The sequence below is a fragment of the Ixodes scapularis genome, unplaced genomic scaffold (assembly GCF_016920785.2).
Source record: "Ixodes scapularis isolate PalLabHiFi unplaced genomic scaffold, ASM1692078v2 PGA_scaffold4__175_contigs__length_147842914, whole genome shotgun sequence".
Taxonomy (NCBI): domain Eukaryota; kingdom Metazoa; phylum Arthropoda; class Arachnida; order Ixodida; family Ixodidae; genus Ixodes; species Ixodes scapularis.
In genome coordinates this window covers 99,398,471-99,418,077 of record NW_024609879.1, presented here as the reverse complement: position 1 = coordinate 99,418,077, position 19,607 = coordinate 99,398,471, and the positions used below count along the sequence as shown (strand labels likewise).

At 46.9% G+C, this 19,607-nt stretch overlaps 1 protein-coding gene across 3 annotated transcripts in view; it reads right to left on the bottom strand.

Annotated features, from left to right (window-relative positions):
* Positions 1–1,146: 1,146 nt before the first annotated feature.
* Positions 1,147–19,607, bottom strand: part of LOC8044043 (EH domain-binding protein 1) — a 61,028-nt gene continuing 42,567 nt past the window's right edge. For all 3 annotated transcript variants that reach the window (XM_040504438.2, XM_029966923.4, XM_040220153.2), the window contains 5 exons: positions 18,697–18,814; positions 5,946–6,042; positions 3,440–3,513; positions 2,922–3,036; positions 1,147–1,258 (listed from right to left, as the gene is read on the bottom strand). In XM_040504438.2, the coding sequence (XP_040360372.1) occupies positions 1,171–1,258; positions 2,922–3,036; positions 3,440–3,513; positions 5,946–6,042; positions 18,697–18,814 (492 nt within the window). In that variant the 3' untranslated portion in view covers positions 1,147–1,170. The remainder of the gene's footprint in view (positions 1,259–2,921; positions 3,037–3,439; positions 3,514–5,945; positions 6,043–18,696; positions 18,815–19,607) is intronic.

The window sequence follows — 19,607 nt, the reverse complement described above, 5'->3', positions numbered from 1 at the left end:
GAATTACGAGGGACTGGAATAAGCTTCCACAAAGTGTCGATAAACTGTCCACGGGAATTTACAAATGCTATTTCAAATTCATGTAGTATAATCTCGTATATTTTCTTGCTCTCGCCAGAGGAAGTGATAATTAGTGTTGACTGTTTGGATTTTTTTTTTTTTAGTGCTACTGAAGTGTAAAGTGTCTCAGTTACAGTTTCTTTTATTAACTACATACACGCCTAATGGGCGGATTATTCCGTTCATTACTTGCTTTCTATTGTATATTTTAGGTGAACTTCTATATTACATGCGAGGCGCACCAGATTTCTCAGGGTCCCCTCAGTATGTTAGAATGGCGATCTCCAGTCAATAAAAAAAGTGCCGTCTGCTTTATTAATTTCACATAAATCAAATCATCCCCCTCTAAAAAAATATAATACAAAAATTGACAGAACACTACAGTCATTTTGAGACGAACTAATGCTTTGCCACATGCCAAGCAGGTCTGTACAAGCTCGGCCCATGAATAGCGACTGCTAAGCTCCTGCGCCGACTCAACTCAGCCGCCGACTATACCACCTCCTCCAGATGGCGGCACCTCCGCCATTGTGTGCCGGTTCGTCCGCGGGACTTCCCCCAATTAATCCGTCGGCAAACTCCGGGGCTCGGGTTGCGACGGCCGCTAATTGGGTGCCGACGGCACGCGCCGAACATCCGAAACCCGAGACATCCAACTCCCCCTTCTCCTTCTTTTCTCGTTCCGCGCAGCACCACGTGACCTCTCTCCCTAGCCTCGAACCGCGGCTGCCGCGTAGCTCCGGGAGGCGTGCGGACGGGCGAAGGAATGCCAGGGCGCCTAAATTTTTAAGAGAGGGACCAACTCAAGCCAATTCAGAAGCTTCTGGAGCAGATTAATTCTAACTGCGCATGCGCTACGTCGTCGCGTGAAGAGGAGGAAAGGCAAAGTCGCTTGCAAACGATTAAAGTTCTCGTCCCCTCCTCGCTCAAGAATCACGTGACCCGGGTGCAGTAGTTCGAAGCGCTCCGGAATCCAGGCACACTAAGGAGTGCTCGCGCCGCCAAGCGCCGCCACGGGATGGCGCTCCGTGCGGAGGGTGCTCGGAAGATGCGCTTTTCGTGTCCCAGGGGGATTAGAGTCGCATAAATCAGGCTGCGCTTTTTATTGGCTCACTGGAGCCGGCAGTTGGGTCGCTCTTGCGCCGGCTGCAGCCGCTGCCGCCGAGTGGCCAGAGCCATCATCTCGTCCTCTTCGATCCTGCGAAGGACGAGACGCCCGTTAGAAGATTCTCTACACGGTCCCCTCTACAAACAAAATACCACGCGCAAGGAACACCTATCGCACCCGTTTGGTACGTGCGACGTCGGATGTTAATGCCCGTTCACACACTTGCGACTTCTTAGAGCTTGCAATCTCTTACGGCGAGAGAACACACTGGCACGCTGCGCCATCTATGCGGCGACCCTCGAACTGCACTTTCCTAGAGCGAAGGTCTCGCGTTACTTGCGAGATCAAATGCACGTACGATCAGAGAAATGGTCGTTTACAACAATGCCAAAATATTTTCGAGCAAGAAAGAAAGATTGATGCCCGAGAAATATAGGAAATGCCAAGTGTTCCACGGCTGCCCAGGAGATGGCGCCACTGTATTCTCTCGTCGTAGGAGATTTTAAGAGGTTTCAAGGCACACGGTCGTAAACTGTCGCAAATGTGCGAATCAGCCATTATCCTTTCCCTCAGAAAGTCTCGCTGTTATGGAAAAAAAAGGGGGGACTGACACAACTAAACTTATTACGGCGCAATCCGCCAGCTACCGCCAGCTACCGCCAGCTGCCGCCCGATTAAAAGGGTTCATCCGTATGCATCCATCCATCATTCAAAAGGTTAAGCCACTAAACGTTCAGCCACCCTTTACTTGTGTTCATTCCGATGTTACCAGAATACGCAAGAAACGAAAGTAAATAGAAATAAAAAAATGCATTAGTTTACGCTCAAGTGAAACACTACAGCCAATCTCTCTTCCTAAATATACCTGGCGTCGTAAAAGCGGCTTAGCATCGAGTGGCCGGCACCACTGAACCGACCGACCCCAAGCAAACAGAAGCGAGACGAGAGGCTTCCTCAAATATTTGCCGCTTATTGCTGATTACGATCAGATAAGACGCTGTCACCATCTATAGAGCTACCCGTCTGCGCATATTTTCTAATATTTGACGCATCATTCTTTCGCCTAGGCCCGAAGTAATTCCGACAACGTTCTAAGCGATCATGTCGCGCAGACAGTGCGTAGATTAGATACTGTGAAACCTTCAGTCTAGTTCAGTACCAGAAGCGGATCAGGGCTCCACGAGAGATGGCGCCAGTCTGTTATTACACAAACTTCCGACTGCTTCCGACCGAGGGCGCTAAAACCTCTTAAGACACACTGGCGCCACCTATCGGCTAGCCGTGGAACACTTGTGATTTCAGTATATTTACTACTTTTTTCACTCATCATTTTTTTTTAATTGACTCAAAAAACTCGTGACAATGTTATAAACGACCGTTTCTCATAGAGAGCACGTACACTTGATTTTGCAAATGACCGCAAAAGCCTCCGTTCTAGTGAAATGCAGTTCCAGGGCCACCCCATAGATAGCGCCAGCGTGTTCTCTCGTCGTAAGAGATGACAACTCGGCCGTAAGCGAGTGTGTGAAGCAGCGTTTCTCTCGATGTCGCCGAAAGCGCTAATAAGGGCTCGTAAAACAGTCCGCCACAGTCAAACACAAATGCCCGAGCCAACATAGTTCACCAAAAGCGGAGCAGTGCATCAACCGATAGCCTTCCATATGCGCCCAGAAAAACAAAAAAAGAAAAAAAAAAAGAAAAAAAAAAGAGCGAGGCGCCACGATCTAACCGACAGCAAAAAGAGCCCACGCACGCTTTCTCCTGCGAGTCAAGGTGCTGGACGAGCTCGTCCCGCTTGTCCACCAGCGCCACCAACTCGTCGAGTAGCAGGGCCTCTCGATCACGCTGGGCGTCCGTCTTCTGCCAGTCTGCGTTAAAACACCAACCGGCATAAAGCACACACACACAAGACCAGGCTTCTAACAAAAACAACAAAACTACACAACACTGCCCCCCGGCTTCCCCCGCACACCAAAACTGAAAAAAAGGCTCCAGCTTCGTTCGAAGAGCAGTTCACGTAACAGGCAGAAGATGACCTGTGCTCAGGCAAAACAAACTCGGTGGCGGTGCCGCGGAAGAGTCTGCCCTTCCTTTCTCCCTCCCCAAGTTTCAAGCCCGGAGCCTGAAAAGAACCCGGGTTAGAGGGAAAGGGGAGGGAGCCCTGTCCATTAGCGGCACTGCTGCTGCCAATTGATTCTCCCTGCTACCGAGGAAGGGGGGCGGGGCGGTAAGCGGCTTAGCGGCGGTCCCCGCGGACCCGCCGCTCCTTGCCTTGGAGCTGGAGGGCGTCGCGTAGCTCCCGGTTCAGCATCTCGCAGCGGCGCTCCAGGTCCTGCTCCTTCTCCCTGCAGCAGCGGCGAGACACCGGGACACGACGACGCTCAGAGTATGCTCAAAGAGAACCGTGGTTGCTCGGCCACTAATGTCGCGCGCTTAGGCACACACGCGGCGGGGACGTAACCCCGCAACTCCAAATGTAGAAAAAAGAAAAAAAAAAAAGGCAAGCCTCCAACACACACACATACAAAGACAGACAGACAGACACATGTGCAAACACACCGGCAGCCAGGAATTGGGACGCCGCGACGACGACAACGGCACTCACGCTCTCTCGTATTTTTATTCGTAACTTCTATCCCTACCGCCAGGATCGGGACATCCGACAACACGACACGCCGCCTTCTGTGACGCCATTTGTTGCCACTTTGGGGATCGCTATCGATGCACGGCTCATGATAGGGCGCTGAAAACACCAGTCGGCGACGCCTTTCAGTCACCGTAGTGACGAGCCATATTTGACTATGAGCGAAGCAAGGACGATGCGGAGATATTCATTTCCCTAGGATGGATGGATGGATGAATGCGGCTGAGCCCTTTGGATCGGGCGGTAGCTTATGCCACCTAGCCATTTTGTTTTACCATTTAAGCTTAGAATATTTAAATGTGAAATCTATATTCACTCCGCACTGCAAAGAAAGTGGGGCTATAAACCCCCCTTGCCATCAGTTAATAAGAAAATACCTAGTTTTCCCTCGCTTTCTGCCACCATTCACTTAATCTTTGCTTGGTAATCTCTACAGTATTGAAATCCACTCTCCCTTCACTGTCTCCAAAACCCAATGACTTTATTAAATCCATGTTGTCTTCGGTAGGCATAGGGTGAAGCCCTTTACAGTAGATTATCAAGTGCTCAGCCGTTTCGTCCTCCTCTCCACAAGCAGTCCACACTGTATCCATTTCCTGGTACCTCGCTCTGTATGTTCTGGTTCGCGGAACACCCGTCCTCGCCTCAAACAACAATGAGCTTCCCCTAGAATTGTCATAAATGCTTTCTTTGGCAATAACTGTTTTGTTTAATCGATAGGTTCCCAGAGCCGTCTTTGTCTGCATTCCGTCTGGCCACCGATCTCTTTCTGTGGCCTTAACTTTCTTCTTAACTGAGACCTGGTCTTCCGCATCTCCAATATAGCCTAAAAACTTTCCTCTTAATTTCCTAGTGCGCTGTCTCCACTTTGCGTCTATGCTCCTCATATATAAATAGCTGAAAACCTTTCGTGCCCATTGGTCCCCATCCATTTGCCTCAACCGATCCTCAAATCCTATCTTGCTCACCGCTTCCCTGCTCTCAAAAGACGCCCATCCCATATCTCCTTGTACTCGCTGGTTTGGCGTTTTGCAATGTGCCCCCAAAGCCAGTCTACCTACTCCGCGCTGTTTTATTTCTAGTCTCGCCTGCACTTCGGATTTCATGCATAGCACTGCGTTTCCAAAAGTCAAGCCAGGGATTATGACCCCTTTCCAAATCTATCTCACCACCTCATACCTGGGGCCCTAAACTCGTCAAACACAAAGTTGGAGCCGAAGCTGACGGAGCGCGCCGATTGGACAATCTCGACGATGACTTCGCGTTTTCCTCGCCGACGTCCAATCGGCGCGCTCCGCGAACTTTGGCTACAACTTTGTGTTTGACGAGTTTAGAACCCCTGTTGTAATTCCAAAGTGCCCTATTTTTCATTACAGCTGCATTTCTGTTGCCCTTACCTATTATATACTTTTCATGCTCACTGAGACATTCTGCACCGTCACATATCCATACTCCTAGATACTTGTATTTACTAGCTCTCTCAACTGTAATATTCTGTATTTTCAGCCTCTCAACTTCATCATTGTTAAAAATCATGACTGGTGATTTTTCACTACTGAATTCTAAACCAGGGGGGATCGGTGGCCGAGTGGGCTGAAGCGCACACCCAGCTCGACGCGCGTGGAGCGAAAGCTCGCGCTGCAGAACCCAGGGATCCTGGGTTCGAGCCCCACCCCTGCCCGTCTCGATCTGGATGAGCATCGTACCGGCGTGCGGTCGTGTATCACTACTGCGTGGTGCACGTTAAAGACCCCAGGCTAGCGGTTGTACTGCACTGGCAAAATTGCTCATCTACAGTGTAAACCAGTGTCGCCCCTACTGGCAGACCAACCTTACGCTGTATAAAAATCCCTCAAACGTCCAATTTGACTTTTTGATTTTAATTCTAAACCTAATTCCTCTCCTTCCCTACCACAGATGCTCATTAATTCCTGCAACTCTGTCCGGTTGTTAGCCATTAGTACAATATCATCCGCATACATCAATCCCGGTAAGGATTGCTATACCACTATTCGAGACTCCCTCTAGCGGACGCAACTTGTATCACGCGGGCCCGGATGCGCGAGGGCGGGTAGCCTTTATTTGGACGAAAAGAAACACGGAGCGCTGTTGACTGAATGACACCTCACTCACAGCAGGTTGAGTTGCATCTGTCGTCGGATGAGGGCGTTCTTCTCGTTCACCAGGGCAAACCAGCGTTGCATGCACCGGTCTTCCTCGGCCTGGTTCCCTGCATGCGCGCGCAGAACACGACACATCTCAGCGCAATCTAAAGCGATCGCCGCGGCAGGCACATCTTTGAATATCTCTTTCGCGATCGGTCGCCTATTCGACCTGACGTAGTGGGTAGGACGCGGTCAGCTAGTGGACAGGCATCGTCCCATCTCCAACCACGTGCCTGTGCATCGTCTCCAATGCCCTTGGAGAAAAAAAAAAACAAACACAACAACAAAAACAATGCACTAAAAGTATAACGATACCCCATACTCCGCCGACGCCTTAATAGGGAGTTTTCTTAGATCGTTTTCGCCGTCCAACAACTTCCTCCGCAACCCGCTACGATACCCGGAACTCTACGGTCAAGGCTATCGGCGCGCAGGCGCAGCAGTAACTTCGTTGCAACCCTGAAGGCGAGGCTAGCGGCGCGCATGCGCAATAGCGGCGTCTTCGCTCAGGAGAGCGTAGCGGAACTGAGAGAACGGTCTACGAAGACTCCCTAATTAGTGCGCGCATCGTATCGTTATCGGAGTTATCCAAATGATTTACTAAAACACTCTAACGTAAACGGGAACCTTTCGGGTATACTAGATTTTTGCAGACGACCTCTCCGGCTATATAGTTAAAAGGACACTACCGCAACTCAAGGAATCACCGCGCCTGATCACTAGCTGTGACTCAACCGTGCGCTGCACTAGTACGGATAGCTGGCATAGCCTTCGCAGTGATTCACCTTCAGCAATGATGAGAGAGCGCATTCTTTCGCATTCCCGACAAAGGTTAAAAGACTGGCTGTTACCACGCGGTCTTGATTCTGGCACACCGAAACCTCCAAATACTCAGAAGGAAGGAGCACACGAGTATGGCATATACACGGATTAAAACGAGCAAAACATGAGAACATGTCCCAACTATATGGGAGTAAATAAGTGATACATTTTATTGAGCAAAAAACAAGGTAGAGAAAAAAGTATGCGCGTTGGCATTTTATAGTAGTTGAAATGTAGCACGTTGGCAGTGGGTGGGTGGGGGGGGAGGGGGGGGGGGGGGGCGGCACGGAAATAATTGCGACACGAAGACAGAGCAATAAGCGGAGCAAAGCATTATGCGCTTAAGAAAAAACACAACTTTTCAGAGCGGGCTTAACACAATTCTAGCGAGTTACGAAAATTCCGAGAGCTCGATTAAAAAATGTCAAGCTTCTCTATATACCCGTTGTAGCATTCCAGTAACCTAGGCATTGGGCTTATTTTAGATAAAGATCTAGATACATAAACGGGTGAGTTAAGCCTTGCAGCCACTCTAGGAACTCTAACATATAGTTCGGATAAAAAAAACTTGGAGAACCAATGCATTCGTGCAGGGTCTTAAACAAAAATAATAAATCTGCCTTCTCTCGGCGTCGATGCATATATAGTCCAAGCAGTCTTACATGCTTACAAAAACCTCGTGATTCAAAGTGCTCATCACTTGTCAAAAAACAATGCTAAAAGATTGATTTTTTTTTTTTGCAGTTTCAATTTTTAGCAAACGACTGTAACCTCAGCTAGAATACGTACCACCGATGCGCATTCTAGATGAGAATGACTCAGTGAAGAAAATGGTGTGTCAAGCGACACACCATTCCCAAAGCTCGTAACGACGCACTAACTATTCTTCACACATGAACATCAAAACGCAGGCTCGAATCGAAGAAAACATCGAGATCTCTAATCTCCGTTACACGAGACAATAAATTTCCGCCAATACAATAAGAAAAACTATTTTTTTTTTTTTTTGTTTTACGGGAAAACGTCATTTTTGTTTTCAAACAATTAAGACGATGATTATTTTCTTTGCACCAAATGTTGAATGTGTTTGCGTCGGTCTGCAGCGCTACGGAGTCGTGAACAGTTCGAATTTGTCAGTAGATTATCATCAACATACTGGAGAAATAAAGAATGTGAGATAGAGAGAGGGACATCATTCGCAAATGTAGAAAATAGGAGGGGGTCTAAGACAGATCCCCGAGGCACACCCGAGTTCGTTCTGTAGGTTGTGGAAGTCATTTGATTAACTGGAACAAAACTCTTCCTATGCAGTAGATAACGTGCGAACCATTCAAGCATTTCTCCTCCAATACCACAGTAAAAAAGTTTGGACAGCAGGATTTCGTGATCCACAAGCCCAGTGGTTCTCAGCAGTTAAGCCCGGCAATAACATCATCATGTCTTTTCTCAGATATTGAGAAGAAAGCTTCCAATTTTCGGGTAAGTTTTCTCGTGCATGTGGTAATACGAGAAGCATAGCCCTTAGTTATATCCATTTATTAAATCACTATCATAATTAACTGATGTCTTTCCCTTACCCTTACCACGGACGGGGTCCTTCATCATCTTCGTCGATCCACAAGGGATCCGTGAAGAATTGAGAGGAATTGAACTGGTCAAACGCCTTGCGCAAATCAAAATAAACTACATCGAGCTGGCCCTGTTTACACACGACACGTGAAGCAGTTCAAGTAAAAGTAACCAAATTAGTTGTCGTCGACCTGCCGGGAACAAATCCGTGCTGGTTGGGAATGAAAAAAAATCTAAACGAGAACAGTACACATTTATGAACCACCATTTCAAAACGCGTAAAGAAGGGGCTCAGAAGGGAGATCGTTCTAAAATTAAATGCATCCCCCCTTTTTCCTGACTTATGGACAGGAATAACCACAGCGAGCTTCCACATATCTGGAAAAACACCATAATTTAATGAGTTGTTAAACATCTCAGACAGCGCGGGGCTGAATAAATCACGATAAGTTTTAATTAGAGCTGAAGGTATTCCTCCGTGACCACCAGCCGACAACTTCGGTTTAATCTTTTTAATACACTCTTTGACCACTTCACGTTGATTGAGATCGAATGGAGGATGTTGTCAAGCCCAGCCGAATGAGAGTCATGAGAATGTCACTTATCTGATCTGTGTAAACTGACGTGAAGTGATTGTCAGAAATTTCCGCGGCGTTTTCTTCAGCGACACCATCTAGAACGATCGTATTTGGTCTGTCTGCCTTTGCTGTATACGCGAGCCAACGTACTGCCAGAACTTTTGGGGGTTATGATATAACTCTGACTCCGCCTCCCGGCGTGCCTGGCGATCCCGACTTATTACTTTTTTACATTCTTTGCTGGCCTGTTTGATCTCAATATATATAGATTTTTTTTTAAATTTTCTTTTGACAGGCGATTTAGTTATGTGTCAGAAGTCTACCCCATCAATATTTTGCTACAGCACCACGTATATTTCTATTAAGGTAAAGAAAAAACGGAAAAAAAACTGACTGTTTAAAATTGAACAATGCATTTTTTTAAACATTTGCAGTTTTTTAGAAGTTACAAAAAATCGGTATCATATTTTTTTTTCCTATTTATTGTATTGAGCGTGTGCCTTCGATGACCCACGACTTTGATTAAATTTGCTGGTCGCGTCGAAATTTTAGAAAACGGCCCATGACCACGGAGAAGAGTGAGCGCGACTCAAACCGGCCAGTTCTCGATCAGCCGGGGCGGAAAGAACACGAATTTCGAGCAGCAAATTGTGTTCTAGGTAGTTGGGCTCTCATGTGTCATGTACAAATAAAAAAACCTCGGCGAGCATAAATATCCTGTCGGCGGGGCCCAGTCAACTTCCCAGAAATAGTGATAGAGTCCAACATAATTTCTTTTCGTAGGCGGCTTGAAGCGCGAATTCGCTTCAAGCCGCCTACAATAGGGAACATAATATCCAGCACGGGATGATATTTACCTTGCGGTACTATTGGCATTTCGCTCAAACTCAGGCTTAAATGATCAAAGTTAGAGAAGCACGAATCGAGAGCCTTGCCCCGGCGGTTGTGATTCTCGTTGTGCTGTGTTAAACCTACAAAAGCGGCGAAGAGTAAACCAATTTCACATCCGCGAGACATAGAACTTGTTCGCTGAAACGCTGCAATTTGTCCAGTTGATCCCCGGGGTGTTAAAATCTACCAATATTAAACAATTATGAGAGCCAAGCTTGTTGAAAGTCTTTTCTATATCTGTAAGGCATTTGCTAAATTCGTCCAGGGTAACTTGAGGAAACAAGTAGAAAACGCCAATAAGAACCCGTCCGCGGCGATTGTTACAAATCTCCACCCATAAAGACTCGGGGCGCTTTTCTATAAATCTAAGCGTCTAGACGCGACGAGGCGTTCGTCGAGGGCAACTAGGACGACACCGCGCATTTTCCCTGCTCCAGACCCTTCACTATCGTGACGATGAACACCAAAGTTGGGAGGGAAGTAATTAGAGGACGCGATGCCTGAACACAGCCAGGTTTCTGTTAAACAAACAATAGACAAGCCTGATAAGCTAACATTTGAAAAAGAAAAAAAAAAGTATCCGCCTTCGTTTGCAGGCCTCGAACATTCTGATAATAAATATCTACAGTGCCGGGTCAGTCAAAGCCGAAGTCGGTTTTTGTGCCTGAAACCCGGCCGCCAGCGAGCGCTGGAAAATTAACACAAATTAATCCGAGCAAACTACAAATGTCGGTTACACAAATTAAGAAAAAAAAATCACTTATAACTAATAGCGAGTTCGTTTCACGGCACTCGTGCACACTCGCAGCGGGTTCGTTTCAGCCGGCACCCCACGAGTGGTTGCACTCTCCGAGTTCGTTTCGACGCTGGCACCCCACGCGTACATGCGCTCGCTGCACCGAGAAAATCAGGAGTGCGCCAAAATGCAATCCCGTCATGCCTCGCTCCGGCAGGAGCGGGAGCAGGCGACGAGGATTCGTCTGCTACGATGTGTCGCGGAACCGAAAGAAAAAAAAGAAAAAGATTATCTTATAGAAATCGCGTCCCGCGGACAACGGAATCAAACACGAGCTTGAATTGTGAACGTCTGCTATTTCATGAAGGAAGCAATTGACACGCCGTGCTTTATTTGCAGGTTTTAAGTCGCTCTGTTGCCGCGCAGACGCTGAAATATACCAGTGTGTAAAGAAATGTTCAGAACAAACGCATCAGCGGCCCCCGAGTTGTTTATCACCATCCGTGTGCGGGTGAAAAATTGAGCATTTGTTGACAAAACTCCCCCAGCAGAAACCTATGACTGCCCAATAATCATCAGAGAAAGCTAAACATAGTGACTTTACCCGAGACTTGGGCAACATCATCATGTTTAACATTCACCTACGTCAGCTAGCTTGTCCCGTCGTATTTTGTTCGAGAAAGCTGACGCCCTCACCAAGGCTAATATCTGATCCACCTGTAACGATCGAAATCGAGAGTCCCACGAAAAGCTTTGATGGGTATTCCAACAGACTAGTATTAAGCTGTACCCTTTCAGTGGTTCACGCACAATGCCATGCTCAAACGGATCAAGCTTCTGCTCGGACAGCATCATCAGTTTTCTTCAGTGTAGGCGGTTATAAAGAGATCGCCACCAGCTGCTTTGTAGACAGCTGGTTGTAGAAATTTACGCCGTCTGTAACTATCTCTACGACAGCCGAGTTTGCTTGAAGTCATCGCAAAAATAAACTACAGGTTGCAGCGACCAACGTTTGTGGATAAACGTTGGTAACGACTGCACTCTCGCATTCCCACCCATCACTCCGAACAGAAAGGCGCTAGTTTCGGTTTGAGGTTGGTACCTTTTCTCCAAAATATAGATGGCGGCAGCATCAGTCTTCTGCACTCGGTGCATTTGGCGTGTTTGTTTGAGTCCAGTTCTCTGTGCAACGCTCCGCGAGTGCGATGCATTCTGGGACAGAGCTCGAACGGTGCCAGTGCGTGTGAAACAAACTCGCTATAAATTAAAAAAAAAAAAAAAAAAAAAAAAAAAAAAAAATCAAACACGTACAACAAAAGGGAAAAAGAATTGAAAATGCAATAGTACAGTTCGAAACGTCCGCTGGCAAATGATGAATGAAGATGTTCTGTGCACATCAGATTCACTATAAAAGTCCAATGGGCTTGTTTCAGTTTTCTTTTGGATTACAACTCAAGTATTCCGTGAGAGAGACTAATAATAATAATAATAATAATAATAATAATAATAATAATAATACTCATAAAACGATCGTCACAAACAGAGAGACGGAGAAACGAATGGATCACCCTTATACGCATTTGGGAGGCATGGTAGACTTTTTTCTACGAAAAGACTAGTTCCAACCAGCTGCTTCTCCGGGGGTTTAAAATTTCATAGGCGGGCAGGGTGAATAAGCGGGGCGGGGGGAACAATTTTAGGGTCGATTGAGGTATCCGCTAGTCACGTGGTCGGTCCATTCAATGCATCCTCCAGCCCCCCAAATTTTCGTTTTGTGTGTTTATGATGCCGAAATTAGTCGAAGGGTTACATCAGGGCAGTGCCGCCCGCAAGACGACAATCGGGCTCGGTTGCCGTCTTCATTCGTTTGTGAATTCTGACTTTAGTAATTTTGTGCGGGCGCATGGTTGCACCAACACACACACACGAGCCCGCCCGAGGTTCACACACTTGCGATTGCTTACAACCGGAGCGGCAAAAGAAAAAAAAAACCTGCTCACGACCGCTGCGCAGGCGGTTGTAAGCACTCACAAGATGCTAAAAAACCGGCCTTTAGGCTGTCCGGTCGTAAGCGGTCGCAAGTGTGTGAACCAGCCTTCAAGGCCCGCTCACACTAGTGGCGTAGCCAAGGGGTAAACGGGGGCTAAACAAGATTGACTCGAAGCTCCCGGAAAATTTGATGTTTTCACTTCAATCTTGCAACTCCGCCATCGTCAAGCACGGCGAAACCTTCCGAACTGTTCGATATTTCGCCGAAGATTCGCACATTGCAGAAACAGCCTGAAACGAAATTAAAAGTTTTTGGCCACATTACTACTGCCAGCCAGTGGGGACCAGAGGGCCAAAAAACTAAACTAAACCAACCCTAATAATAATAAAAAGCATAAACAAAAACACTAATTTTTTTTTTTGGACAAAGTTACAGAAACATCGGATGCTGAAACGTGCGTGGGTGTGTGTGTGCGTTGTAAGATGAGAGTAGGGGAAAGTGAGAGCCAATCGTGTACGCGTACTCGGCGCATTTGTCACTGGCTCTCCCGGAAACAGCCAAAACCCACTGCATCCAGCCGAGTGGAAGGAAGACTGAAGTCTAGACAAGTGGCGCCACCCAATGTTGAGCCTCGCAAGTGAGCAGTAGCAAAACCGAAACCAAAACTGACGCGCTCGCTACTTTCTTGCGAGGTTTTAGTGCATAGCCAATGACGACATCGAAACTAGTAATACAAGCGTGAGCTTTTTACATCAGTGTGAGCTTTACCACATAAAAAAAAAGAAAAAAAAAAGATTGAGGCCATAATCGAAAACCATTAAATAAGTGCACTTTACAAAATATATATACATAAGCTACATGCAAAATTTTAAGGCGTTAAAAAAAAAAAAAAAAAAATTGGACGCATTTTTGTTTTTTGGTTTCGGTTTTCTATCGGAGCGCACTTCTGCACAAGCGGTCCTGCTGTCCGTGGTAGCAGAACCGCTTGTGCAACCCGAGTTTTAAAACGGGGGCGTCACCGTGCGGTGCCTGAAGCGCGTCTCCAACTGATGTGTTTACCGCGTCCCAAAAACTGGTCCCTCGTCTGCCACGTCGTCGCCGGCCGCAGACTCCTGCTCCGCGGTAGGTCGCTCTACACCTCGACAGTCCACCGAAGTTTCGGCAGCACGGAGTCGAGACGCCGCAACAACAAGAACATTGGCATCACTTTTTTTTTTTTCTTCGAATTTTGACGGTCACCTTGCCAGGATGGCGGCATCCAACAACATGAACACTCTGGCTTCTGTGACATCATGTGTTGCCACTCCGCGGCCACTTTTGATCTATGGGCAGGAAAGCTGACACTCCTGGCTCTTGTTAGTTCAAAACTGATGGGGTCAGCGAGACTTCACAATTAAAAAAAAAAAAAAAAAAAATCATTTAGAGAAATGAGTATTTACTGGTGGCAAAAAAGTTCCTCATTTTGGCTATTTTTCGTTGGCGTAGATGCGCCAAGATAAGCATGCTGGATTAGAGACCACAACGTGTCGTCAACGCTGATACACTGGTTGAATATAACATTCACCAATCGCTCCAATCGTTACCTGTGCTCGCTAGTTATATTTTTTTCTTTTGCCTCGCGTACGTGCAGTCCCCCTGTGTCTTACTGTTACCCTAAGAAGCTGCTAAGCTTCTTGGGGTAACAATAAGACACAAGATCAGTGGCGTGTTTAAAAATTTTTTTCGGGAAGGGGGGGGGGGGGGGGGGGCAAGCTGAGGTGGCTGAAATGTTCATGACTTGGGGTGCGGAGAAGGGGAGGGCGGGTCAAAATGCATGTGTATATTATAGGGTCGGCTGGATTCTGGGAAAAAGCTGAAGCCCTTCGACACCTTTATTATACACACATGTAGATACATTTTACGCATACTACAAGCATCAGCTGAACATATGCATACACATACAACCATCAATACAATACTACACTAACCCAATTACTACTTCTGGGCGCTGCGTTTCTGCCTTTTATACTCGTTGTTTTCAAGGTAAGGATTTCATCGGTGACCATGTAAGCAATAAATAATATTCCCAGCATATTAATTTTTCTTTTTCAGTAATGTCATACCTTTGAGAGTATTTTAAACGGCTCAGGGGACGAATCTCTTAGTAAAAAGTAAACGCTCATGCTGTAATTATTTGAAAGTCAATAAAACAAGCCGCTCCACTGCGGTTCCAAGCCATGTGTTTGCCATCCCACTAGCCTGCATGCCACGTCGTAGCCCGTTTTTCTATTGTCGTATTTGTTTTTCTAGTTGTGCTGTTCACGTGTGGCTGCAATTGTCATCTCGAATTAATCTCTGTAGAATCACTCAGCTGGAAGCGACGCTTCACGGGCAAAGAAATCGCTTTTCCATCAACTTAAATGCAGTCAAAGCCACGACTTGTGGCAGGTATTAAGTGTAAGTGCCCTGGTGTATAAAGTGCCGTGGTGAGCTCGAAAACTTCTAGCACTCATCTATCTCAGCGCGCCACTTGGACGGCAGTTGCTCCAGGAAATGTAGTATATTTAAACAACAACACAAAGGATAGCCCTTTTTTTTATAGATTTTACGTATTATTTCTCTTTAACCCTAACATGCTAAACTGTAAATCTACACACTTTCTATCACATTTCAATACTGTTCAGTCTTTTCCCCAGATCGCAATTGCTCTCGGGTTGAAGACAACAGGACATCACAGACGGCATTCACATTGGCCACTGTAAGATAGGAGCTACGGTTCAGACCAGCGTTTCAACATGACTACCTGCAGGTCGATCGATTGCTCCGTAGTCCGTCAAGCGATCTTAAACTCTTTAATGTAAAGTGCAATGTCAACCTGTGACACCCCTCCCCTCGGATCGCGGCCCGACCAGCGGCATCATTGCCAAATAGTTTACGTCATCCCATCTTGTTATTGCACCACTGATACGTGAACACACGGTCACATCGACGATACTTCCAGTCTTTTTTTCACAACGCGCAACATTGCCATCGCGGTGTTGCTGCTATGTTGCTGACACACAGAAGTACAGAACCACGTTGATTGCCGGTTGACACTCGGCACTGGAAAGCAGAACCGAACTCAACACAGGAGACATCCAGGCACCCTGCGGCAAAACCTGCCTGTCTTGGACGCAGTTTCACGGTTTCCATAACGTTGTCAACGTCGACACATCGTTCCGCAATCCAGAGGCGGCCATCTAAGCCCAGTGTACGTATTAGCACTGCTGGCACGTCTCCAGAACTTTGCTGTATCTAATGACTTTGTTTGCTCGTATGATAAAATCAGTGGTGAAAACGTCAATGCAACCGAAATGCTCTGCACGTTTGGACTGGGAGACGGAATTACAGGCGACCTTTGTTGCCAATGAAGCTCAATCAACTCAACAACATTTATTAAACAACGCGCGTGACATGCTCGAAAACTGAAACTAAAAGATGAGGTGGAGGGCGGAACCTTTTTCCCGTCTGCCTAGAGGAGAAAAACATCTCGTTCCTTCCCTCTTCTTGTGTCCGCTTGGAGGCGCGTCAGTAAAAGGGAGGAAAATGTGCCGTGGCTACCTTTTTCCTCCTTTTATTTTTCTTAAAGTGTGTGATTCGGCATGAATGTAAGACATTCGTGCCGTATGGCACTTTGGCCGCAAACAGACATTGTGCACAGATAGCGTAACACCACTAAGAGGCTCATAAGAGAGACAAGTCGTTTCAAATCCATTGGTAACTGTATCAGCCATGCTTTGATGCAACTCGGAAGTAGTTCTAAGAGGTTTCTTAAATTGTAATGTTTTTGTCAATTTTTTATTTTTTTATTTACAGTAGTAAGTGAAGGTGCAATGAGTCATTTTGCGGGCAGGGGTTCAGTTGGAGGATACATCAGTTCTCGTTTAGATAAAGCACAGCCCTTTCAGACTCTGGCTGGAAAGGAAGTGGGTCAATGTGGTTGTTTTGTTCAAGGACCCAAGTTTTTAGTTTGGGATCGAGGTCACCATTTACGGTTCAGGTGAAGACCAGTAAGGGTAGGACTTTGTGACGTCGGTGGTCGGTGATTAGGTTGTAAGTATATAAGGCTTTGAGAAAATGAACGCAGTAGCTGAGTTCGAGATATTCTTTTCCCCTGTCTTTTTTTCTTCGACCAAGTTTCCCAGCTTTTACCACATCAGAATCATATTTTTTATTTATTATAAGAAACGATTGAAAACAGTGCCGAGGCATTACCCTCAAAATTCGAAACTTGGGAATTCAGTATTTGTGAAGTAAAAACAATTTCCAAATGCCAAATTTGAAGTTCCCGCGCGATCTGCGCCATTGCAGTGACGTCAAATTTTGCGGTCTCCTGAGAGTCGACTTTCTCTCGGACCTCCGCTCCACGCTACAAAGCAAAGCGCCGTTGCCACCGCGACCCGAAGCGCCGGCGGACCGGGAAAAAGCCGGTTTCTTCCCCTACTCACCGATCATCCTCTTCGAGCGCCGCCAAGTTTTCCGAGGGAGGATACAAATCAAGGAAGCGACATCACACCGAACTCAGATTTTTGGTATTTCAAAAAGAGGGGCCGTAGTGCGTTCGCAATTGCGTTAAAAAACATGTTTTAAGATTGTCGTTATTAAATGTTGTAGAAATGTTGCCTACAAAGCTTCTAAATTTCTTGATTTTTGACGTCACCAATCAAAAGAAGCAAGGAGGTGAGCAGCGGGGAAGAAAAGCGACAAAAATAGAATGGAGCGCGCACACCGAAAATTTTTTTTCTTTGCGTGTCTCTGACTACAACTTGCATCGATTTAGACAATAAAAAAAATACAACCTTTGGGGTGTCAGTGCCCTTTTAAGTCTGCCTGGTATAAAGTTTGTGGCATTCGTTTTCTTTTTTTTGCTAACTTGTGCATCAGATTTTTGTGAAACGGTACGACCAAGAGATGTGTCTTGCATGATCTGTCAAACATCACTGCGCTAACATCGGGAGAAAAAACGGCTCGCTTGTCAGCTCCGCGCCGGCAGCGTGTCTTTGGCCGAATACAGCGAATATTCGAGTGACCAAATACTAGGAATTCAATTCGCGAATCGAATTATTCGGGAACTTGCTATTCGATACGAATTCGTATATTTGAGTATTCGCACACCCATAATTAGAATGCTTTTGGTCACGTCTGGCCAAAACCAATCGGTTGCAGTCATTGCACAGCAACAAACGAGTTGTCTGTGAACTGCACTTGAACTGCCGGCTGCGTAATGACAAATGACTTCCCGTCGCTGCTCGGTCTGGTGCTCTCTTTTTGCAGTCGCGTCCCTCGTTCCACCCTCTTTGCGCTGCTACATCCGTCGTTGTCGGTCGTGCGCCGCTTTCGTGGCACAGAAAGCCCGCAAGCAAGAGCCTTTGTAGTAGGTGTACCTTTTTACCATCGAGCGCATACTGAGAAAAGTCGCCATTCCAATAGCAGTCGCCGATTGCCCGCGAGTGTGCTATTGGCGACTGCACACTCAGGGACGCAACCTCTATCGAAGCTCTATGCGAGACTTGGGCACGAAAGCGTTAGAGCTGGCCCTAAATTTGTTAAGCATTTACAAACAAAACTTGGGGGACGCTTAAGCTTCGCCTTTAAGAGTGGAATGCGATAGCGTTATCGGGCCCCATTTGCAAAGCATTCTTATACAAACCCGTGCATGTTCCCAAGCCGTGCAGCATGTGTGCGTGGTCTAGTCGGTAGCGCCACGTGACGAGTTACGTTACACGTGGCTGTGACGTCTTGACGCTATCGACCCACTAAATTTAGCGGAAAATTTTCTGCTAAATCTGGCTGGAAACTTTCTGCTAAATTTGACGGGAAAATTTTGCGCTAAATTCGTTAAGAAAGTATTTCTGTTAAATTTGCCTAGAAAATTTAGCGGGTCAATAGGGTCATCACTGCACAATCACATGTGACGTCACACGTGGCTGCGCGCGTTGCATTATGAGATTTTTTGGTCCCGCGGACACCTGATTTTCTGTAACACGAGCTCCTAAACGCTATTACGTTAATAATAGAGACGTCCTACTGCACAAGCCTTCCCTTGACACCAGACAGAAGCATTGATCAGGGTTGCAGAGTCTCAAGGTGCACCGGAGGGCGGCGGGTGACTCACCGCTCTTCATGACACGCCGTAGGTAGGGCTCGAACCTCTCCGCCTGGGCGTCCACCCTCTGCCGCTCCCGCTCCAAGGCCTCCAGCTCGAGCTCCACGTACGTCTGGCGGCGCCGTGCCTGGGGTTCAGAACCCTCCGGTCGTACGGGCCCATTTTCCAATGTGCTTGTTCGCTCTGGCCCTTGGGGTTGTTGTCGACAGATTGAACCCATAAACCTTGTGGCTGGGTCGATAGAACTTGTCAACTTTGTGGCCAGGTAGACTGAAGCCATCAAGTGTGCAGCTGGTTTGATGAAACCTGTCAATCTTTTGCCAGGATGACTGAACCCATCAACCCTGTGGCTAGGCTGATGGAACCTTCAGCTGTGTGGCTGGGTTGATTAAACTCGTCAACCCTGTGGTCACGTTGAGTAAATCCATCAACCCTGTGGCTCGGTCGATGAAACCCATCAATGCTGCGGGCAGGTTGACTAAGCCCATCAACCCTGTAGCCAGGTTGGAGAACCAGTCAACATTGTCGTTAGGTTGACCAAAACCTCAACCCTGTGGCCGGGTAGATGAATCAATGAAACCTGTCAACTCTGTGGGCAGGTTGACTGAACCCATCGATCCTGCAGTCAGGAACAATATACCCACCAACTTTGCGGCTGGGTCGATAAAACCGTCACCCACGTGGCTGGATTGAGTAAACCCAATTTGGATATCTCCAAAGCAACATCATCCATAAGTTTTGGCAAGTAGGTAGCTGAACCAAATGCCCCTACAACCGCATCAGATATTGTGAACCCAATAAATTATGCAAGGGAAAAGTGGCAAGACACGAGAGAGCAAAGATGTGGCCTCACACAGCACCTATGTCGCCGACATAGGAGACCTTGTGCCCTGATTTGCCTGTCCCCGTCATTCTTTCTT